The 24057-nt window shown below is 40.5% G+C and overlaps 1 protein-coding gene across 2 annotated transcripts; it reads left to right on the forward strand.

The window, feature by feature from the left end:
- The first annotated feature begins 188 nt into the window (after positions 1 to 188).
- kdm5bb (lysine demethylase 5Bb) lies at positions 189 to 24057 on the forward strand. 2 transcript variants are annotated; one of them, XM_008277789.1, is made up of 28 exons: positions 189 to 1028; positions 2440 to 2517; positions 2938 to 3060; positions 3146 to 3316; positions 3832 to 3888; positions 4972 to 5127; positions 6122 to 6215; positions 6831 to 6949; positions 7505 to 7663; positions 9897 to 10016; positions 10103 to 10261; positions 10421 to 10602; positions 10746 to 10908; positions 10997 to 11116; positions 13041 to 13235; positions 13590 to 13771; positions 13900 to 14024; positions 15864 to 16014; positions 16109 to 16223; positions 16676 to 17031; positions 17825 to 17963; positions 18062 to 18241; positions 19455 to 19616; positions 20378 to 20863; positions 20948 to 21032; positions 21158 to 21360; positions 21446 to 21712; positions 23094 to 24057. In XM_008277789.1, exons 1-28 carry the CDS (start codon positions 876 to 878, stop codon positions 23229 to 23231), a joined length of 4638 nt encoding a protein of 1545 aa, XP_008276011.1. In that variant the 5' UTR covers positions 189 to 875; the 3' UTR covers positions 23232 to 24057. The 2 variants fall into 2 exon arrangements, with proteins under 2 accessions (XP_008276011.1, XP_008276019.1); XM_008277797.1 differs by lacking the exon at positions 3832 to 3888.

Consider the following 24057-nt stretch of genomic DNA (forward strand, 5'->3'; position numbering starts at 1 on the left):
TAAAGCAATACTAGCTTGTGATTTGTAGAGGAGTAAAGGCAAGAATAAAGTGGAAGAAATACAGAAGTACACATATCACAAAAACACAAAATACTGTACTAACAATAATAATCATAATATTAAGAATGATAATAACAACTTGTTTTTGTAGCACTTTTTAAAACAAGGGTTTACCAAGTAAGGTGACAGACAAAGAAGGTACTATGATAGTAAACATCTAATATTTAGGTGTCCTTTTCAAGGTGTCAGTTAAGTCTGGAAGACCACGTGTAATTATAATTACTCTTTTTAATTGATTTATTAATCATATATGATTTGCAGGTCTTGATTTTGGCTGTAGCATGATGCACTTTAAACCAAAGGCTGCACATTTAGACACCAGTGGAGCTCCATCACCAGTCTAACAGTAAAATGGATTATATGCTGCTCCAGAAACACTGAACTGTGAGTTTGATAGCATGAATTCAAAAACAGCATCATGGGTTCTTTATGTGCATTAGGGTGCAATGAAAAAGTGTGGTTTATTGCACTGCAAATCGGAAACCGTGTCCAGCCCTGGTTACTGATTAATACCAGCAAACACCGAGGAGACTCAGAAATCCCAGAGGCATTCATAAGAGCGGAGCGGTGTCTAGTTTTTCGGGCGGACGTGCTCACTGCCTTGGAACATTCTCTCCACTGTGCGTGGATGTGTGTGTGTGGATGTGTGTGTAAGCTGCCTCCTCTCGTGTTGATGTCGTCTGACTGCCACCGACCGTGACGGTGAAAAGACAGGATTTTAAAAAAACAGAAAAAAACAAACACTCCCGGAACACCGTGCCGCACCGATACGGTGACCTGCGCTGTCCGAGCTTCCACCGGGTCGGTCCGAAACGATGAGCCAGCCTCGGCCGGACGAGTTCGAGCCTCCTCCGGAGTGCCCGGTCTTCGAGCCCAGCTGGGAGGAATTTCAAGATCCTTTTACCTTTATCAATAAGATCCGTCCCATCGCCGAGAAAACGGGCATTTGCAAAGTCCGGCCGCCTCCGGTGAGTGCGAGAAAAGATGATAAAACGAGCCGCGGATGCTGAATTAGTCCACCGTTGAGACGGAGCGAGCGCTGGGGATTTAAAGGGACTGTTCAACATGGCGGATACACTGCTGTGTTAATTCTTTGTGCTGCCGCCGCTAGCTACCTCGCATTTATTCTTATTTACGCGGTAGCTTCGCTGTTTTGGTCGAATTTAAGGTCGCCAGCAGCCACACAGACGTGTCAGTGCATTTGAAGTGGATTATAGTCGTGGTCCGCCGTGTGTCAACAAAGCTTCTCCGCTCCGGTCATTGAGCGACTTAGCTGGCATGCTAACGCTAGCTAACAGCTCAACCTGTCATAATTTAGCTCCGCTTTGACATAGGTGGCTATGCGGAAGCCATTCGGCTGCGTAGAAGATGATGATAATGATGTGATCCTGTGATTGACGTCGATATTAAAGCTGCTTTTATCCCGTTTGTTCCTACATGTCCTGACAGCACTGAAGTTGCCATTAATTATGGATTATTTGTCGGAGAGCATCATGAAGCAGTCAGTGTGTGGTCCTTCACTTTTCGGTCAATTTCTAAAGAGCAGCTCAGCCAGAGGAGTGTATTTATTTCATGGGCCAGTACAAATAATCGCAATATTACCTTTATGCCCAAGTGTCAAATAATTTTCCCCATGATGGGACAAAAGGTACACTGGGTTATTTAATCACCAAGACTGCTCTGGTTAAATAACAAGTCGTGACTTTTGAAGTTGTGGTCAAATCCGCCATGTTGCACAGCATTGCAGCTTTGGTGCACGATATTAAAAAATTGACTTTCTTGAGAATGAACAACTGTTCATGTATGAGCCTGTGTTGTAGGGTGTTGTCCTCCATGTTGGCTTTGTGGTAAGCTGGGCTGGTGAGTGAGTCTTCCATCTGGCCATTTTGTGTGCCAGTGGGGGATGTTGGCTACTGACTTAAAACAAAAACTTGGGGCCCTGCTTGCATGATGGAGTGTTTTCATTATACATGCTTGGCTGTGTGTGCTGTTGACACAATTATTGACCGCTGTTGTGAGTTATAAACTAAAAAGGAGCACTGTATGCTTTCAGTATCAGCAGGCCTTGCTTTTCTGCCTAACTTGAATCCAACATCAGTTTAAAAACCTGCAGCAGTGTAACAATATGGCTCTTTTGTCTGACTAACTCCACTTTAGTTAAGTCACCATGGGCAAAAAAAATTGAAATTTTCCTTAATTTGGGTTTGTAAAACAATAGCCACAAGTCAAACAGTCTTTACATGAAAAGCAAATAGCCATGGTAATGATACAAATTAAGACCAGACTGTAAATCATAAAAACTGCCCGCTATGTAACTACCGAGGCTACCTGATATGATGACCTTCATGTGCCATCGTGTGTATTTTTGTTGCTGTTTAGGGTTGGCAGCCTCCGTTTGCTTGCGATGTTGACAGGCTTCACTTTGTTCCTCGGATCCAGAGGCTCAATGAGCTGGAGGTGAGCTTTGTTAGTCTGATTATACCAGCATTTACTTGACTGTATCATCTGTCTTTGCATTAACTCACTGAAATTGTGTCCTATTTTTACCTGAATAATGTAGATGCTAGGTCTATGCAGGCTACATTAATAGCAACTATGGAATGAAGAACAGCACTGCTATTAATGCCTTGTAATAATGTTGTACAACAGAGGATAAATTGTGAGTTTAGGCAGGAAATTGTAAGGCTTATTTGTTACCTAATCAAAATTGTACAAAATCAGCAAATGTATATATTTATTTATTTTAAAACAATAGAACAACATGCCTGTTCAGATTTTTTTTTTCTTCAGTCATTGTTTGATGTTGCTGGAATGCCTTCCTCGATTACCTTCATTTATTTATAGGTGACTGTTGTCTTTGCTGACATCTTTTCTCAGGCACAGACCAGAGTCAAGCTCAACTTCTTGGACCAGATTGCCAAATTTTGGGATTTGCAGGGATGTGCCCTAAAGATACCTCATGTGGAGAGGAAGATTTTGGATTTATATAAGCTGAATAAGGTTGATAATTTATTGAACTATGCTTTATATATTTCTCTAAAAATGCACGAGAACTCCTCATTGATGCAACTTTCTGTCATTTCAGCTGGTAGCTGATGAGGGTGGATTTGACATTGTCTGTCAGGACAGGCGATGGACCAAGATTGCACTACAAATGGGCTTCGCCCCTGGCAAAGCTGTTGGCTCACACCTGCGAGGGCATTATGAGAGAATCCTTTATCCCTACAATCTGTTTCAGAATGGCGCAAACTTGCTGGTGAGTTAGACGCATGCACATTTGACATTGTATCTTGTTTGTGATGAGTGAGAATCTCTAAGCAATTTGCTAATAATGCAAACCATTAATGTTACCATCAAAGTTATATTACAGATCCAGTTTTGAAACATTTGTTTTGAACTTTGAGCAAGAAGCATTTAGTTCTACAAACAATTTGAAGGCAATATGGGTAGCACTTAGACCATAAAGGCAAATGAAAACAAGTGCATTATTAGTATACGCATGCTCTGTGTTAAACTACAATTTCTATATATGTTGTATGTTATTTTATTTTGAGATCAGCTGAAATTCTGCAGTATTTTTTAAGTTAACTCTGTTGCCTGACTAATATCCTAAGAGTGAATTTATGATCTTGTCATTTAATTGCATTTGCACCCGAATATTGCGAAACATGCTGCAAGAGAGCTTATCCAAGGTCATTGAATTGGTAGTGTGTGACCTCTTCATCAGGTCACTCTAAATTGTTTAATTACCAAAGCTCTCTCTTGCCTCAGGCACCAGATCCAGCTTCCAAACTGATGCGTTTGGAGGCTGATCCTGAACTTGAAAAGGTATGTTTGTGTCACGGTTAAGAAGCCACTCGGCAAAATGCATGTTTATATGTGGCTGAGCAGTATAAAGAATTTTCAGCTTAATGGGGTCATATTTGCATTTGACATTGGAAATTTAACAAATTATTTTTTATTTAAGTGATGCCAGTTCAGGTTATCTTCACTTCTAAATTGTCATTTGCATTCAACAAGTATCTTGGGGACAAATGTAGAAGTACAGTTCTTTGTTTTTTGTAACAGGCAACGACTGGGTGATGCGTTCAGATATTTTCAAAAATGTCTCTGTCCGTCTGTTGCAGTCTTACTGTAATCATAGTGAACAAACAAGAAATAACGCTTGTAAAGACACAGCAGTTCTTTGACAGTTTTGAAGTCCAACCTTTCTCTGTGAGGAAGATAATGCGGTGCTGAAATGTTTGTTAATGGAATCTAGTTTTTTCTGCATCAGAAGACTCCTGCCTCTTTACAAGTATTTTTGCTTGTTTGCTTTCTACAATTGTTGTGGTGTCTTGTGCAGTTTAGCACACCTCCTTGCAGTTTTGAGCATGTTATCTACACAGCTACTGCCAGGATTAGTTCAGTTGCACAGTCAAATGCAACTCCAGTTACCTGTGAACCACTGCATCAGCTCCTATCTGTCCTTTTCTTTGATTTGGTATGCTTCTGTGCTACTTCTTTGTGGGTGACAAACTAACCACATCCTTTCGATGGCCTTTTTGTTTATAGCTGTGAAAGTTGAAACAACGTAAAGACCAACTGTTGTGTTTAATAGCACATGTCCCAGTCTTTCAAACACATTTGGTAGCTGCCAGTACTTTCAAGTTACTGTTCTATTTATTATGTGACCAGGAAAGTCAGAATCATATATGAAGATTCCTTAAATGTTTGCAGTGGTATGCTCACTTTTCTTGTTTTAGACTCCTAAAACTATCCTCTCTGCATTTACGATTTCATATTTTATCCAGCATTCCACTAATATTTTACTGATTGTTGAGTGTGCAGGTATTTCCAGTTAGGCCCACAACTGCTGTTTAATTGTAGTTTGTAGTTTTGGTTTTAAGTTGCTCAATGTTTTCCTTACAGTTTGTTCAGAAGCCTGTCCAGCCAGTGGAGATTGCGGCAGTCAAGGAGAGCCTGGACACCAAGGAGCACAAGCTACAGGACCAGGCTCAGAGGCAGCCTGTCCAGACGCCTGACACTTGCCCCAGTGCTCGCAGAGCCAAGCGCATGAAGTATGAGGTGGGAATCACAAACAGCTGACTGAGGCTACATCCTTTACTTTTTTTTTCTTTTAATACAGCATTTAAAAGGAAAATGTTCTCCTTCCAATCCATCAGTCTCCCTGTATACTACTGTGCATGAAAAGGCATGCCACCTGAATGTTCATGGCCCCTAATTATGTACATACCAGTGTAAACATGAGGCGCAATGTTGGCTGCTTAGAAAATACTACATGGAAGACCTACAATGGGGAAAAGAAAGCCCACTGATTTATCTTAACTGTCCACCAGCTGCTTGCGTAGACAACAACGCCTGTAGCCTAATACGTTATCTATATCGAATGAATCACTGGTAGTAAAGGCATATGTCTTTGTTTTTTTCCCTTGAAAATAGTCATGTGACAGGAGCATGTTGAATCAGGGAGCGAACATAGTGACAGTAAGTCCCAGTAAGAAAGTGGGTGTTTGCTTTATCGTTTCCAAAGTTCACTGTTTTTGCTCATCCAGAATAAACCACCAGTTTTCAAACTAAAACAGGCTCAGCAGCATTTCCAAAATCCCCTGTTGTAGGCATCATTAAACTCTAGAGCAGGGGTGTCCAATCCTGGTCCTCGAGGGCCATGGTCCTCCATGTTTTAGATGTTTCCCTCTTCCAGCACACCTGATTCAAATGATCAGGATCGTTATCAGGCTTCTGCAGAGCTTGATGATGAGCTGATCATTTGAAGCAGGTGTGTTGGAAGAGGGAAACATCTAAAATATGCAGGACTGTGTCCCTCGAGGACCAGGATTGGACACTCCTGCTCTAGAGTACTGTTGTTGCTCAGTGTAAATGTAGCAGAAGTTACGTGTTCTACAATGAAAACACATTCATGTGGATGTAGCCTAAAACTGCCCTGAAACTGGCAGCACAGACCTCACTTTTCAATGCACAGTTCCCACATTTCCCCACTGTCATCACAATTTTAGTAGTTTTAAGTCGTCACCAGTTTCACTTCTAACTTTTTTTGTAGGCCATCTGTGTGAAAACCGAACCAGGTGAGCTCGGTGAGAACAAGCCCAACCTGAGGCGGAGGATGGGTTCTTTTGTCGCCAAGCCAGAGCCAGGTCAGACTCCACATCACAGAGTGAAAAAACAGATTCTCTAATGACATTTGCAGCATTTACATTAACAATTACAATCGGTTAGCATCATGTAAATATTACAATACAGTTTTTATGCACTATAATGTAGCTGTAAGCAGAGATGAATGTTCAGTAAATATTTTTTTCACTGGTTAAAGCTCCTTCTGTGGACACTGATAAGTGGATTCTGGTGTATAAACAGTGAATGGATGACAAAACATAGCTGTAATTGCATAAGCTATGTCATCATATGAGTTAGAGTGAAGTTGTCACTGTCGACAAAGGCTGTGTCCAAAATCATCCACTCACTCAACTATAACTTAACATTCAGAAAGCGCTGCACAATGGTGAACACCCTATATAGTGCACTGTAGAGGGTATCATGAGTGATTTTGGACACAGCCAAAGACAAAATTAATGCAGCATGTAAAAACGTCCTTACATATGCTTACAAGTCACGTAAGCGTTATTAAGGACTATGCTTTTATATGATTCTTATAAATGGGTTTAAAGATTTTATATTTTCCTGTAGAAGACAATACTAACGTCCTTGGTAATGATGTCATGGTGTAAGTAACGTTTCATGTTGCCTTTCAGAAAAAGAGATTCCCATTCCAGTGAAACAGGAACCAGTTGAATTTAAGGAACCAATAATTGAACCTGACAAATTCAAGTCACGGTACAAGAAAATGATCCCTCCAGTTCCTCCAAGTCCAGTAAGCAGAAACTCTCTTTGACTGAGATTTAAGCTGTATGAGATATGAAACCTCTTGATTATAGGTTCATGGGTTAGTCAGACCCACACTAAGATTGAACTTTTTAGCAAACCTGTTCTGTTACATATATATATCTCCTTAGTAAACTTAAAATAATAGATCTTTAGGATCCCCATGTCTTGGGGTTTACAAGTGTGTATGAATAGTACGTAACAGCCACAACAAAATTAAACTTGACATTTACAGCTTGATGTAACTCCATAAACTGAAAGAATAAAAAATGACAAGGAGAATGTAAAAAAAAAAAAGGCAGTTAGAACATGTTTGAGCTACTACACCAGGCTCAGTTTCAAAACTATAAATTTATGGGAGAGAATCTGTTTCACATGTATTTTTAAACTCTTTATGCTCATAATAAATTTTGTAGGTGTTGAAGACAGGATCCAATTTGTATAAAACACAGTTTACAGTCTCTGCCATCTTTCATTTCTGTCTTGAAGTTGCTTTTGTCAGTCATCTCAGCTCCCATTATAAACTACTCCTTTTGTTGTGCAGGTGGATCTGGTTGTGTGTCTGGTGTGCGGCAGTGGGGGAGATGAAGACCGTCTGTTGCTGTGTGACGGCTGTGACGACAGCTACCACACCTTCTGCCTGATCCCTCCTCTGCATGACGTTCCCAAAGGAGACTGGAGGTGCCCCAAGTGTCTCGCTCAGGTGAGGAGAAACTGAAAATCAGAGTAATGACTGGTGGTTATATTAAAGGGGGGTGGGGTTATCATGCATATTTACAGGTCTAAATATTTATTCTAGGCCTCTCTGGTACATTTTGCATGATTTCTGGCTTTAAAAACTTTTTTAAATTGTCCGTTTCCTTTTTATGAACATTCAGCATCTTCTCTCTGAACAGTGCGTTTTAGCTCCTGTCTCTTTAAGGCTTCTCTCCCAGAAAACCTGTTATGTTGATTAGAATCAGCAGCTACAACAGCAAACAACAGTTTAGTTTTACTTTTGTTCTTGCTTTTTACTCAAATTGTCAACATTTTTAATATACCCACATATGCATGATTCAAAATATGCAACTGGACAATGTCAGCAACCCACTGAACAATCTTAGCAACAGCTCATATGACTGTTTGTGAGCAGCTGATGCCAGCTTGTTTTAGGAAGTAGAGGTAACATTGCCAACGAGGAAGGGCCAGTTTTTGGTATAGGTCACCAAGGCAACACCAGCAGGAGGAATATTTTGTCATAAAGCCCTGCTCACAATGCACTAAATACCTGATACCCAAAGGAGACGACAGACAATCGTAGAACTCTCTGCTGGGTGCTGACTCTCCCATAACCTGCTGCCTTTATGCTTTACCCAGTGATTTATTTCCTTTCACCACTGTAAAAGAATCACGTATGATTAACCAGGTTGCTGATATTCCGTGTAAACATTATGATGTGATCTGCAATGAGATAATTTTATAACCAGGCAATACAGCATGTGCGCAGGTGTGTCCTCAAATCAAGTCACGTAGTCAGTGAGGGCAGCAGAATAAAGCCTGTATTGAGGAACAATGATCTATGATGTCAGTTTTTTTTTCCTCCTTTTTTTGTGTTAGGAAACTGGGGTCAAAGCACAGGGTCAGCCATGATAAGGCAGGGAGGGTTAAGGGCCTTGCACTATCATTCCATGGTGCCGTACCTCAGTAGTGCTAGGGCTTAAACCCTTAACCTTCTGATTAGTAGCCAGAAGCCTTAAACACTGAGCCGCCCCCACCAATCCATAGTCATAGCTTAGCAGCTGTAAATCAATATGTTTGGGCCCACGACGACAGCTGTCACAATCACCCTACTCCACTGAAACGCTCTCAAGACTTTGTGAGCCAGTGACCCACTAAATCATAAAATATATGGAGAAAAAAAAATAGTACAGAAAACTGTAGAATTAGGAGTTATTTTGTAGTTTGCAGGTCTTGGTGTGTATGGGGTAAAAAACAAAAGTGTTGCCCCTTTTCTTTTTTAAGATCTAAAATTCATACGTTCAAAGGATAAATTGATCATTCATGAAACGTTTGTGTTTTTAAATTTTTTAAAGCACCAATGTAGTTATCAGAAAAGCAAGCAGACTGTCGTTTCTATGTGAGGAAACTGTACCCTTATGGCTACATCCTTCATCATTTCTACGGACATGGTGAATAATCAGGGCTGCACTTTTTTACATTATTCAACGTTTTTGAAATCACTTTTGCTTCTCATTTATTAAAAAGACAAAAAAATATGGGGTGAAAAACAATATAATATTTTTTATTAAGGGGAAAATAATAATTATGGGTCTGTCACTGCTTTAGCATTGCAGCTTGAATACGATGCTGTGTGTCTGTATGGTCAATAGAACCTAGAGTTTCAATCATCTGGCAGTTATTTGGCAACATAAATTGGATTGTCAAGTTATTTTCTTGACAGACATCTAACTTTTTGTGCCCTTTAAAATGATCCGAAAAATCTGATGAGAAGAAGTGAGAAGTAAGAAAATAAGTGTAATGTAAATATGAGTATGGAAAAGAATGGAATTACATAGGAACTGTGGTAACAGCAGAAGCAGTGAATGGAGCGAGTTAGTGATTGTTTTGCATCTGTTTCAGTGATATTTAGTCTGTAAATCAAACTCTAAACTGCTGCTGTTAGTTTCTCATTTTGTCAGTGATGAGGACTAAATCCTGTCCAGATGATTCACACTGACATCCTCTCTCTCAGTTTAGATATAGAAATTTGTGCTTAAAGTTCTTTAAATAAGGAAATAAAAATAATAAAATTAAATAATGCTTCACTTAACATGGTCAGGAAGCTATACAAAAAATAAAAACAAAAAACAGACTAAAAATGACTCTAAAAGCTGTTGAGCTGCTTCCAAACATAGTTTGTATGTTAATATTAAACCTGTGTTTATATTTGCCCACAGGAATGCAACAAACCTCACGAGGCATTTGGGTTTGAACAAGCTTACAGAGACTATTCCCTTCGTGCGTTTGGACAAATGGCAGATGCATTTAAATCTGATTACTTCAACATGCCAGTTCATGTAAGTATTAAAGGTTTCAGCATAAATCTGTCAGTCTCTATTGCTTTGACTATTTTAAATAAAAATGTCTAACTTCTTTATTGCAGATGGTACCCACGGAGCTGGTGGAAAAAGAGTTCTGGCGTTTGGTTGGAGCCATTGAGGAGGATGTTACTGTTGAATATGGAGCAGACATCGCCTCAAAGGAGTTTGGGAGCGGATTTCCCATTCCAAATGGAAAATTTAAGGTTTCCCCAGCAGATGAGGTATGCCCCTGAAATAAGCCTTTCAAAACCTCCTTTTCATCTGTGTAATCATGTTGTAAATTGTTATGTCTTTTGACTGTCTTTCATGGCATCAATCTGTCATAATATTAAGGGGTATATATATTTTGTCCTGATCTGAGTGTGTCATTCCTTCTGCAGAAATACCTCAAATGCGGTTGGAACCTCAACAACCTGGCGATGATGAACCCGTCTGTACTGACTCACGTAACAGCTGACATCTGTGGGATGACGCTGCCATGGCTTTACGTTGGCATGTGCTTCTCCTCCTTCTGCTGGCACATTGAGGATCACTGGAGCTACTCCATCAACTACCTGCACTGGTAACAGAAATCTTCTGATACTGAAGCTCTGCTACTTGTACAGATTTATTTTGGGTTGTGTAGCTAAAAAATATCAAGATTTTGTTTGCTCCTAATTTTTGGCCCGACAGCAGTAAACTCATGTTTATTTTATTTACCACAAGGGGGGAACCTAAAACCTGGTATGGAGCACCTGGTTTTGCTGCAGAACAGCTGGAGGAGGTGATGAAGAAACTGGCCCCCGAGCTGTTCGACTCCCAACCCGACCTGTTGCACCAGCTGGTCACCATCATGAACCCCAACACCTTGATGGCACATGGAGTCCCAGTACGTCTTTACTTGGCTGCTTTACATTTAAATGAACAGTGAGCTAGCCTTTCTAACCTGGTGCTCTTTTGTCTAATCTCTGTCTCAGATTTACAGAACAAACCAGTGTGCTGGTGAGTTTGTCATCACATTTCCAAGAGCTTATCACAGTGGCTTCAATCAGGGCTTTAACTTCGCTGAGGCGGTCAACTTCTGCACTGTGGACTGGGTATGTATCGCTTTATTTTAGCTGCACTACACTACAGATGGCTATGTTTTCAGATGGAACAGCACATTGCAAATGATTAGTTCAAGGACTGCTGGAAAGCTAAAATCCAACAATTCTTTCTGTTTTCACGATTACTGGTTCCGAGAAAAAGTTTAATTTTGGCAATTGTTTTAAAAATAACATGCCCTTCAAATCCGTCAGCAGATTTTGGGGTTTTTGAATTAGGAGCCATTTCAAACTATTAACCCTCAAAGGTCTGTTTTGGCCGTTTTTGCATACTTTTAGTTTAGTCTTTATATACCACATAGAAACATGTTTACGATGCCCATGTTTGGTATCCTTTTTTTCAGCACAACATCACATATATGATCTGATTATTATTTTTATATTATTTTTTTTAACCTTCTATAGTAACATTTTAAAAAATGTATTATTTATTGCAATAAAAAAACACAAACATGCTTAACGAAGCATTTTGAAAGTTGAAAATGTGACTGTAGGTTGCAGATATGAACATGAAAAGGTACATTTGATGTAGAATCAAAATAAATACAAATATTTGCAACTATATACAAAGCAGGTGTGGCTTTCTTTTTATTTATGCCACTCCTGAAAATAGTTTCTATCCAGAATGAGGCAGACAGCCACATAACAGGATTTGCACTTCCAGGGACTTTCTTTCACTTTCGTTTTGCAAAACAAAAGAAAATGGTCTATCAACGTGAAACAAAAACTGGGGGAGAGTTTGAAGTCTGCACTTTTGAGTGAAGATGACAGCATCGCCGTACGTGCGCTAGTTTTTCTGCTGCGACGTCCCAAAAATGTCATATGATTATATCACACCAGCGTGATGGTGGAGCTCTAAGGGTTAATCACCTTCTTCATGAACTAAATTACATTTTAAATGTCACTGAAATGTGTGGTACTTAGGGCCATGTATATGAACATTATTAAAAATAACCCTACAGAACATGACGGCAGCTACCTAAATAGAAGTCAACATATAACATTTAAATCAACACTTAGCAGGTCCACAGGCCTATGCTGAATGTGATTTTGTATTGCTCTGGTCAAGTGGTTATGTGACAATTCATTCTGACTCAGCCTACATGCAACCTTATTTTTATCTTTTACATCAAAATACAGCCAAACTGCACGGATTTTACAACATTTCACCCGTCTCTCTTTACACCTTGCTGGTTTACACCATCCGAGCATTAGCGTAGGTAGGATGGGGCTGTTGTCTTTTGACAGGTGGCTGCACAAGATCTTAAAAGCAACAGTACATGAATAAAATAACAATTAGTTTAATTGACTTGTATTTCTAGTGTCAACTCTTTGATGCTGGCACTTCTTTGATGTTGAGAGAAAGCAGTCCTTATGAAAAACAGAAAACTCATTTTCAGTTACTCTTTAATTTTAATTATTGATGATTTTTCAGTACTATTGCAAAGAAGAACACACTAACTTATTTTAGCAGTTTCTGAGTACTGGTACAAGGTGTTAACGTTGGTTAATGCATCAGTATTTAGAATATATTCAGGTTTTAAAAGTTTTGCATACAGTGATTTGTAAAAATGATCACTGTGAAATGCAAAGAATTCAAGAACTGGCACAGTCAGGTTTAAATTTTATCCTACGTAGGGCTGCAGTTGACATCAGAAATTCCCGTGATGAAATACAAGTTTCTTCTCTGATTCAGCAAACCAAACCAAACCTATTCAGGCAACTATGACAAAAGAGTGAGGAAAATAGTAGATATTCACATTTGAGAACCTGAAGCCTTTTTTTTTCTCTTCAATTAACAAGATTGTTGTTTCTGAATTTCTGAATCTTGTGCATTAGCATTGTATTTTTGTAGACTGGACAGTACATGAACAGAAACTGTCCTTGTAACATGTTTTTTCCCTTTCTGTGCTACCAGATGCCCCTCGGCAGGCAGTGCGTTGACCATTACCGTATGCTGCACCGGTACAATGTGTTCTCCCATGATGAGATGGTGTGCAACATGGCCTCAAAAGCAGAAACCCTCAATGTGGTGCTGGCCTCAGCTGTCCACAAGGACATGGTTTTCATGATCCAAGAGGAGAAGGAGCTGAGGGAGAAAGTGAAGAAAATGGTATGAAAGTCCTTGTTGTTATGTTAACACACCTTCATACTTGTGTAGATTTTGTGCCAAAACTTTGTAGCATGCAGGGTCTTTCTTTATTTTTTTCTCTTATAAAATCTTTTATTGCAGTGTTTGCCATTATGCAAAGCTATAACTCTTCTCGGTGTAGGCACATGTATGAATATGCCACTTTTACATAAGCTTTGTTGTTAGCTAGCAATGCGAACCTCCAGGCATTTTAGCAATTATATGTTAAATACAGTGCAGAGAGAAAAACCATGTTCACTCAAGCAAACACAGTCACCGTGTCGCGCTCTGCTGGGATTTGCTTTAAACACTTTTGTCGTTGTCGCACATCTTCAGGGAGTGTTGCACTGCAAAGAGGCAAAATACGATCACCTCCAGGACGACGAGCGGCAGTGTGCCAAGTGCAGGACCACCTGTTACCTGTCCGCCGTCACCTGCCCCTGTAACCCAGGAGTCCTGGTATGTCTGTACCACATCAACGACCTGTGCTCCTGCCACAGCAGCAACTACACACTGAAGTAAGTTCCACTGGGGATTTATGAATCATGATTCATTTTGCAAGTAAAAGTCTGGTTGTCCTGAGTTTGATTTGTTCATTTAATTAAACATGTGCCCCATAAATGAACACTTTTGTTTGCTGCTGCAGTTATAGATACACACTGGACGACCTGTTCCCCATGATGACCGCTGTGAAGCAGCGAGCTGAACTGTATGATGAATGGGCCTCCCGTGTGACAGAGACTCTCGAGGCTAAACTGGAAAAGAAGAAAGGTAAGCAGCAGGATTCAGTGAGAAAACAAAGCATTAAAGAACCATACCAATGGCTTAATGAAATGAAAAAAATACTTTATTTATCCCAGAAGGGAAATTCAATTTTAACATATTTACATTGTATAATAATACTTAATTTGTGTAGCAACTTTCATGCAACACATGCAACTCTAAGTGCTTTAACATTACAAATAAAATTAAATAGAAAATTTAAAAAGAAAATCTCTATGTATAAACATTTATAGAATACATATTGTTTAAAATACAGTAAGTCTAAAAAATAGAGAGATGAATGAGTAGGTGGTACTAGAAGAAAGTTAGGTTAAAAAGGTATCTTTATACGTGCCGTTCAAAAGTTTAAACAGAGCCTGGCTTTCTGGTATCCTTGGAATTAAATAGCTGAACGACTACCGTCTGCTTACAATTTGTGCCAACAATTTTCTCAAAACATGTAGCCATATTTCAGCTGTCCACATTTTCTAAATAACAATGTTTTAAGGTGACACACTCATCTTAATATTCGCAAAAATGAATGTTTCTGTCAGCATTTATGACTTTGCTCATAAAACAATCCTTTATCCTGGGACCATTAATAAAGGCCTTGTAGATACAAGAGATAAACAACTTTGTCAGCTTTATTGTGTACCTGCAAGATACCGCTAAATTTAGAGTGGTCTGTCACTCATAGAGAGTCATCTACTGCATGACGGCATCACTCCTTCAGCAGCAGCTTCATAATGTCTTATTCATAGCATCAAAGACACTGCTGTGAATTGGATAGTCTGTCATGTGTGGCATCTCCACCACCAGCTGCCGTCTACTGGCTTCAGAGGTTCCTGTGTTTTGGTGTGCTGTGACACGGCGCCAATGTCCCACCTTCCTCACGTTGCTTGCTTTAACACTCTGTCCCCCTCAGTGTATTTTGGTTCAGACTGATCATCGTTTGAGCCCCTCAGCATGATGTTCAGTCTTAGATGTTACATTTGAGAGACTCGCCAGAATCTGTGGGAGAATTCTGTATCGACAAAGATGGCGGTTGTATGGCACATGCCCACCCCTCCACAAGCCAATCCAGCACTATATAACACTTGAAACCAGGGAACTTCCAGCCAGTTGACATGTAAAACTGTGTTGTAAAACCGTGTACATACATAGTAGACTTTAATCTGTTGGGAAAGAACACTTTTAAACCTTATTTTGAGGCAAAGTCACCAAACTTTTAAAGCTTTTTTTTTTTTGCCCCTACAGATCTGACTGGTGACTCTAGCAGTTTTTATGTCCTAGCGACCATTACAATTGCATCTCTCTCCCCGTTCATATTAAACAGGGGCTTGGTTAACCCAAAGTAATTTAGGCTTTACCATGTGGCAAGACTCGCCTGTAAGAACTTTAATCCACTGTGTCGTATTTACTTGTGAATGCACCACTAGTTTGCAGTGAAAAATCTTTGCTAATTAGTTTTTGTTTACAAGTTTTTGTACAAGTTGTCTTGATCATCTATTGATAAAAGACATAAAGGAGTGGTGCGTTCATGTGTCTGGACCAGTTTCAACTGTCTCCACTCAGAAGTCAATGTAGTTCTTGTAGACAATTCAGTAATTGTAAAAAAGCAACAAAGCAAATGTGTTTTATTTATGATGTATATATGTAAGCGTGTGCATTTGATTTTGGTCGCCTGTAATGCTAGTTAAAAGCAGATAGGATTTACTGGGGTGATGAAATGATGAAAAACAAGCAGACATATAAAGTCAATAGTTGCTCGGTAGCATGTAAGGTTATTTAAACTGTGAGTGTTAAGTTGTGTATCAGACTGTGATTAACCAGGTGTTTTCTCTTCAGGCCTGCCGGTCTTTCGCACTCTTCTTTCTGAATCAGAGTCCAGGCTGTTCCCTGACAACGACCTGCTGCGTCGGCTTCGTCTGGTCACACAAGACGCAGAGAAATGCTCCTCAGTGGCGCAGCAGCTGTTGAACGGCAAGAGGCAGACCAGGTAATATCAACATGCCGTCAGATAGGCTTTCTTACATTTCGTCCGTGTTTTCAAATAGTATTAGTGCGTTCATGAGGTCTGTTTCTTCATTCAGGTATCGGTGTGGTAGTGGGAAGTCACGGAGCCAGCTGACTGTGGAGGAGCTGAGTTCATTTGTGAGGCAGCTGTATAACCTCTCCTGCAGCCTCCCTCAGGCGCCCATGTTGAAGGTGAGCGGAGGAGGGGAAATGCACCCCGAGTTGTTACTAGAGTTCAGTTAGATTCAAGCTCATAAGTAAAGTTTTAATTGGCCTGAACTCAAGAGACTGCGTCCTCACTGATGCTGACACACAAGGAGAAAGGCAGTGTTACTTGCAACAGAAAGTAAAATTTACAAGAAAAATCGCAAAGTGTCTTATCTTGTGACAGCAGCCATGACAGAAGTTAAACTGTGGAACTGGTTAAACTGAAATTCAACTGACAACATTTCAGAAAACTCCAGACCTGCCAGAATTGTTGGGCATGCTGGACTTTTGATTGTTGTGGCAGTAATCAGCTTTCATGACTTCCCTCCAACTTGCTGTTGTGGTGTTTAATAAATGTAATTATAATTAAAGCAGAAATCTGTTATGCGAAGGTATCAGTTTTGACTTTGTGTTTGAATGACATTGTCTGTCTTTAGGAACTCCTGAATCGTATCGAAGACTTCCAGCAGCACAGTGAGAAGGTCCTGGCAGATGAAGTCCCCAGTGTGGCTGAAATCCAAAGCCTGTTAGACGTCAGCTTCGACTTTGATGTGGACCTGCCGGAGCTGCCGCAACTGAGAGTGAGGCTGGAACAGGCTCGGTGGCTGGAGGGGGTGCAGCAGGCCAGCGCTCAGCCCGCCACCCTCACTCTGGAGACCATGAGGAGGCTCATAGACCAAGGAGTCGGCTTGGCTCCTCATCCATCCGTAGAGAAAGCCATGGCACGCCTTCAGGAGCAGCTTACTATGTCCGAGCACTGGGAGGACAAGGCGAGCAGCCTCCTTAAGGCCAGGTGAGGGCAGCACTGACTGATCCATGATGAAGTTTGCATCATAGCCAAAGGGTGGAACAACATCCAAAACATCAACAAACACACATTACGATAGGTTGTCATGCTCTGACAATCCAAGAAAAAAATGATTTCCAAAGATGTTACTTTGCTTCTTAGCTCTAACTTTCTTTCCAGGTATTTGCACTGGTTGTAACTGTGTAATGTAATAATACGTCAGTGCTCCTGATTTTGCTTCATTTTAATTCCATCTAGTGCAAAATGCTGCTGCTAGAATATTCAACAAGATCAACAAAAAGTGAGCATCATATTTAGTTCTGCCCTCATTCCATTGGTACTCAGTGCTGTTCAGTATTAACTGTCATAAGTGCTTTTAAAAGCTTTTAATGGCATGGCTGTCAGGAATGTGCATCTCCTCTCTCCATTATTAAATGAACTAGTTTGAAGACAGGACTTCAATTTCTACATTTTTCAAAAGGGTCTATCACACTGAACTTACTGCAGTATTTGGGTTTCACAGTATGTAAATTATTTTTTGAATTGATTGAAAATGAATATTATTAAATGACTGATAAATTCCTTACAAAGAGGCGTGGTTTGAAAAACAAGTGTAGGCCTAAGAAACTGTACAACTTTATTGCGGTTCATTAGTTTTGAAAGAGTTCTAAAATAAAGGTCTGAACAAATTTCATGACCGTTGTTGTTGATAATTAGTAGATAACATGAACTGATGCAGATATTGTGCCCAAGTTTATCACCTGCAATGTATCATTTGTGTTTTTTTTGTGCCCACCAGCCCACCACACTCCATAGAGACTCTTAGTGCTGCTGCTGAGAAGGCATCTGGTATCCCCGCTTACCTCCCAAACTGTCTTCTCCTGAAAGACACCATCAGAAAAGCTCGAGAGTGGCTTCAAGAAGCTGAGGAGCTTCAGGTTAGGATGCACATGGTACTGCATGGAATATCAGTCAACGTAACTCTCTGTACAATTGATTTGAGGGGGATTTAACACAAATATTGTGATTATTTCAGGCCACTGGTTGCATACCTCTGGTGGACAGCCTCTCTGACATGGTGCTACGAGGACAAGCCATTCAAGTCCACCTGGAGCCTTTAGACAGGCTGGAGACTTTCATGGTAGAAGTGCAACAATGGAAAGAATCAGCAGCAACAACTTTCCTTCCGAAAGACTCAACTCTTACCTTACTAGAGGTAAAATACAACAAATTTGAAATTAATATTAACTGAAAAATAATGCAAATATTATTAAAATCGCAATTATGGACAAATGTAATTTTCAAATCGCAGGAGCCACAGTTTTTTTGATAATGGTAAAATATGTCACAAAACAGCATTTAAAATTAAACAGATAGTTCTCAGAACATGCTTGTTTGGTACAGACTTCAGCAACTCGAATAAACTGACTCATATCACTGTTTCCATATCTCTTAAAACCCTCCCAATATGACTTCTAAAATGTTGTTCACCCCTGATCAGAACCACAAGATTTTTAGGGTTATAGTCTCTTTTTTTACATCTGCTAAAAATGTTTTATTTGTTTTTCAGCAGCCACCGTGTTTTTTGATTAGTTTTACCAGCATTTGATTTTGGAAGAATACTAATTCAGTGTGGTAGCTGATGCTTTGTGGCAGTACTGTGAAGAGAATCTGTCATCCTTCATTTTAAATATCAATGTAGCTGATCACACTGCTCAGCTGTTGCCATACTCGTAGCATAACCTGTCCTTATGGTAGTTTTGCCAGGTGATGACATGATAACACAGCACAGCACTGCCTGGTCAACATAGTATTTTTGAGTCACGATTAAATACCTCACTCTGTTGTCTAACAACAGAAACACAAAAATATGCAAACGAGTGGCAGCTATGTCAGGACAGGGGGGACAGGATTTTTTTTGTGTGTGTGTTAAAACAAAGTCAGTAAAAAATTAAATGTGTCATTAAATATTAATTTTAGGTCCAGTAATAAGTCAGATGATTGACTAGTTCATTAGTAGTAAATAAATAAACGACTTTGACAGTTGATTTAGTCATTTTTAATCAGAAATGTCAAATATTTTCTGGTTCTGGTTCTGGTTCTCATGTGTGAATTTAATGCTTTGTTTTGTCACACATGATAGCAACTGAATGTCTCTTGATTTTGCACTGTTCATCTGGCAAAACAAGACGTGAAGATGTGACCATTTTCAGCTAAATTCTGGACAAACAATTAATCTATTAGTTTTAGGAGTACTTAACAAATTATTTATTGAAATTAGTTGTTAGTTACAATCCTTGTCATTTGCCAGTACATGAAGTTATTCAGTCAGTCAGCCTTCAGAGGTGTGAGCTGCTCTGTTAAACGTACACATGCTGCATGAGGTTAGCGGCGTGAGACTAAAGTCTTATTTATGTTGTTCATTGCAGGTCCTGTGTCCAAGATGTGAAGTTGGAAATATAGGTTCTCCCAAGAGGAAGATCAAGAAAGGGAAAGAATCACCTAAAAGTAACAAAAAGAAAATGCCGAGGCTGAACACTCTCAGTGATGTGGAAAAAGCGCTTTCAGAGACCAAGGATTCTACCTCTGCAGTAAGTACAGTAATTTGAAAAGGTGATTTGGAAGTGTATGGCAGTAGTTACTAAGGTAATAAAAGAAAAGCTGTGGTGGTTAAACACAGATAGTAAACATTGTTGAGTAGGCAGAATTACAAACAAACAGGGACCGATTGGCTCGAAGAAGAAGAGTGACGTTGAAACTGTGAGTGATACGGCTGTAGACAAGCAAAACACATCTACGTCAACTGAAATTGCACCTACTATCAAGGAAAAACATGTTATTTCTGGATGAACTCAATAGGCACTTAGTGCACTCTACCTGCTGGCCTTATTAACCTAAATTATTTATAAATAAACATAAAAACTTATATTCACAGCATTTTAGAACAGTTCAAAGTTGTGAAAACATTCACAGGTAGTCTGTTTCTCTTGCTGCCAAAAGTAACAGATTAATCCCAGAAGGCTGTTGCTCTAGTGCTTTCCTCCATATGAAAGTAACAAAAATTGTTTAATTAAAGAGAATTTGGTCAATTGAGAGCATATTGACCAACAAACCAACTTGTCGACTTGGACATTACATCCCTGGTAAATGAACAGTTTGAGAGAACCTGAAAAAGTGGAAATGACAAAGAAAATAGAACAGCATGACTAACACTTATTCAGATATACGGTAATAATGCACCGCAAAGATACTCCTAAACTTTTTCCTAAGTTTCATAAAAGACTACAGTAGTAATGTGATTGCTGAACTTTGACGTTCAGGAACTGTACTGACTTTGTCTGTTATTCACTAGATGGCAACTCTGGAGGAGCTGCGAGCGAGGGAGATGGAGGCTTTCTCTAATCTCAGGGCAGCAAATGAGTCAAAGCTCCTTCCCACAGCGGACTGCATGGACCTGACGGTGTGTTTCTGTCAGAAGGCGCCCATGGGTGCAATGTTGCAGTGTGAACTCTGCAGGGATGCCTTCCACAGCGTGTGTGTCAGAGACCCTTCAGACTCCCATGAAACACAGCCATGGCTCTGTCCGCAGTGCCAGCGATCAGAAAAGCCCCCTTTAAGCAAAGTCCTCTCTCTGCTAGCATCTCTGCGGCACACAGGGGTCCGCCTGCCGGAGGGCGACGCCCTGCACTATCTGGTTGAGAGGACAATTAACTGGCAGCAGCGAGCACAGGAGATGACTCAGGCATGTAACCTACCAGAACTAGAAGAGAGACCAGGGACCCCTCCCACACTAACCCGCTGGGTGTCAGGCACCGACGACACTCACAACAACACTCAGGTCGCTCTTCATCTTTGTGCCACTTTTTCCAGCAGTTATTTATTTGCACATGTTAAGTTTTGGGGTTTGATGTTTTTGATACAGGCTCCTTGTTTGACTCCGGAGTGGAATAGGACAAGCCATGCTCAGACTGTCTTCTACACCGAGCAGAGATGCATACCGCTGCAGGGTCAGTCTTGTTTTACTCAGAGCTTCAGCCCTGACTAAGTAGAGACTCATGTTTTCTTCACGGTTGGTTAATTTTCCTTTTCAGATGATTACTTTTTAAGCTCTATGTGTTTGCGTGTGTTACAGGCCTGAGTCAGGAGCTAGAGGAGCTGATGGTGGAGGGGCTCCTGCTGCAGGTGTCTCTGCCAGAGGTCCAGAGCCTTTACCACATTCTACTGGACAGAGCCAGCAGCCAGCACTCAGACATATGCATGTCGCCATCGCAGGAAGAGTCCGCAGACAAACACATGCAGTTTAACTCTCAGGGAACAAATCTGCCACTGAACCAGGTACAAACTGTTGCCACGAAAAGAACTGATTAAAATCCTCAAAGCTTCCTCAATATGAGTTTTATCGTATTGATTTTATTTTCAGGATGGCGCCAAGACCATGAGGGAAACGGTGATGGGCTCTGAAAAGAAAGCAAAGAGGCATCTGGAGAGGGAAGGTTTAGATGCTGAGCGCAGGGGGAAAGACAAGAAGCACTCTCACAAAAGACAGAAGATGAATAAAAAGAACCCTCAGCGCAGATCGGCCTCGACCTCGTCTTCCCCGCGCTCTGATTTCTCCCAGTCTGATGACTCTGATGAGGAAATGGCTGTGTGTCCAGCAGAGAGGTGTCAGCTGCCGGAGGGGGATGAGGTAAGAAGAAATCTGCAAGGTCTTGACTGAACATATGAGAGGAGTGTTTAGAGGGCTATTATGTAAATGTAGAATGATTCATACAGTAGACTAATTTAAGGTTAACAGCTGTGAATATTGTCAATATCTTTATGAAGAATGAATCACATGACAACCAATTTGTGAATGTTATCATTCATACAGCTCTCAGGACTGAAATTTCAGCTCTGTGTGGCGGTTCAGTGTCTTTCAGCTCATTGTTTAGATTTAACTGTAGCTTTGCTGCTGTCATTCAGTCTCACCACCTTCACAGAGTCATTTTCAGCAGCAGGCAGCTGTTTGCAGCAACAAATCTATAAAAATCCCCAGTACACAACCTGCTCTGCACCAAATGTGGTTAAAATACTTGCTGGTGAACATAGTGGAGTAGTTGCAGCAGATAATTTGCTCAGAGAAGAATGATTGTGTTTATACATACATGACTCTCATTATGGTGCTTAGCCTGGTTTTAATTTCTATAACGTTTCTATAAAGCACAGAGAAATCTCATTATTCATACCCCATTCTTTTAATCATTAGCCGAACCTTCAATTAATTTTACTCTGGCTAAAGAAAATGAGGCCACTTTGGCTCATAGCGAGCTGAACAACATGGCGTTGTTGATTTCATTGAGCATGGAGGAGACAATTTAATTTATCCTCCACATTGACCAGTGTCAGACTGTCACCATATCTGTGTAGCACAGTGGTGTGGTGGATGAAGATGACTGTTATCAGTGACCCCAAGCGGTTAAAAAAATGACCGTGTGAGTGGAACATCATTTACTAGCTGTGTGACACAGTTGAACCGTTCATGAGACCAGAGGAAACAACAGTTCGTGCACCAGTTCCCGTCTATGAGAGTGGTCATAGCAGTAGTTGCATCAGCACATGACCTAATGCTGTGGTCGATCATGTTCATTGAAGTATGAGAAGCCAAAGTCGTATTCGCTGTTAATATTTGAACATTTTTGCAGCCCTAGCCGGCGTTAGCCAATGGGATTGAATGTAGTGGGATACTTTTTACTCTTAAATGACTTGGTCGCTCCACCTGCATTTTGATCATCAGGTTTTGGTGTTTTTTTAAATGCAGATGATGTAAAACGCAGGTTGTTTTATCATTGGAACATGGCTAAACGGATTGTAGGCTGTGAAGAAAAAGTGCTACTACTGCTAGCATAGTAACTGCCTGTACCAGCCAGAAAGGCACTAAATCAGCCTTATGATCATCATGCACATGGAAAATTCACTCATACACACTCAACAGAAGGCTGCATATGCGACCATTTTGGTGGCAGTCTGAAGCTGAAGGCCGTAAACATTCTGTTGTTGCAGGTTTGTTATTAAATGGTTTTTTCCTGCAGGTGAACTGGGTCCAGTGCGATGGCAGCTGCAACCAGTGGTTCCACCAAGTGTGTGTTGGTGTTACAGCGGAGATGGCCGAGAAGGAGGACTACATTTGCGTCACATGTACACTGAATGACGGACACATGAGAAAATGAAGAGAGAGCAGAAGTTTAGCTGAAGTTTGCGTGTCCTCAGTCCTTTATTGGAGCCTCCAGTCTGGATGTGTCACTGATCCCGATCCCCTCCTCACCCCCCCCAGTCCCGTCTGTCCAACCCTTTTGTAACAACGGTGCTATCTCCTCTTTGACTTGTTGTCCAGAACTATAATGTTTAGTTATTTTTTTGTATTTTTACATATATATATTATATATATTTCTTTCTTCTTATGAATTGTTTGTGGTTGTCTAAATGGAAAAAAAAACAACAAAAAAAAAACACAGGACGTGAAGTGTGCTGCATGGGATCCCATTACATCGGCGCAAAAGAGTCTTACACAGTGAGACTCCCGGTAAAGAGAGTTAATCAAGGGTTAATATTATCTTCTTTGGAACCTCCTTGCATGTTAAACCAGAGCTAAGGGGACAGAAGTCGAGGTTTTCACCCCCTAAACACCCCCAAAAAATGACTATTACAGTTTTTTTTTTTCTTTGAAATCCAGTGTTTAGTACATGCATCTTAATATAATTATTCCCTTTTTTGTAGAATAGTTTTATTTATCTGAGCAATAATTTTTGTCTGAATTGACTTAAATGGCTTGATCTCCGCTGAGTTGTGTTTTAGCGATGGTGGTGTGATGTACAGAGAGCTACCAGGTGGGAAGGTCAGAGCGGTGGAGACGCGCCGTAGCAGGCTGAAGGAAAAAGACGCTGCTGACGTGTAGATCAACGACATGTAACCCGGCATAGGATACAGCTGGAAGGACTCGGGGTAGCTGAAGATGTTACAAGTTTATATTGTGGAATAAAGCCCTTTTGTTCTATG

This window comes from Stegastes partitus, unplaced genomic scaffold, assembly GCF_000690725.1.
Source record: "Stegastes partitus isolate 25-593 unplaced genomic scaffold, Stegastes_partitus-1.0.2 Scaffold4, whole genome shotgun sequence".
NCBI lineage: Eukaryota > Metazoa > Chordata > Actinopteri > Pomacentridae > Stegastes > Stegastes partitus.

Bases quoted from the DNA above. Each gene is read 5' to 3' on its own strand.
- kdm5bb (XM_008277789.1), top strand. From the start codon at position 876: ATGAGCCAGCCTCGGCCGGACGAGTTCGAGCCTCCTCCGGAGTGCCCG. The intron at 11,117-13,040 runs GTATGTATCGCT...CTGTGCTACCAG, and splicing joins ACTTCTGCACTGTGGACTGG to ATGCCCCTCGGCAGGCAGTG. The intron at 19,617-20,377 runs GTAAGTACAGTA...GTTATTCACTAG, and splicing joins CCAAGGATTCTACCTCTGCA to ATGGCAACTCTGGAGGAGCT.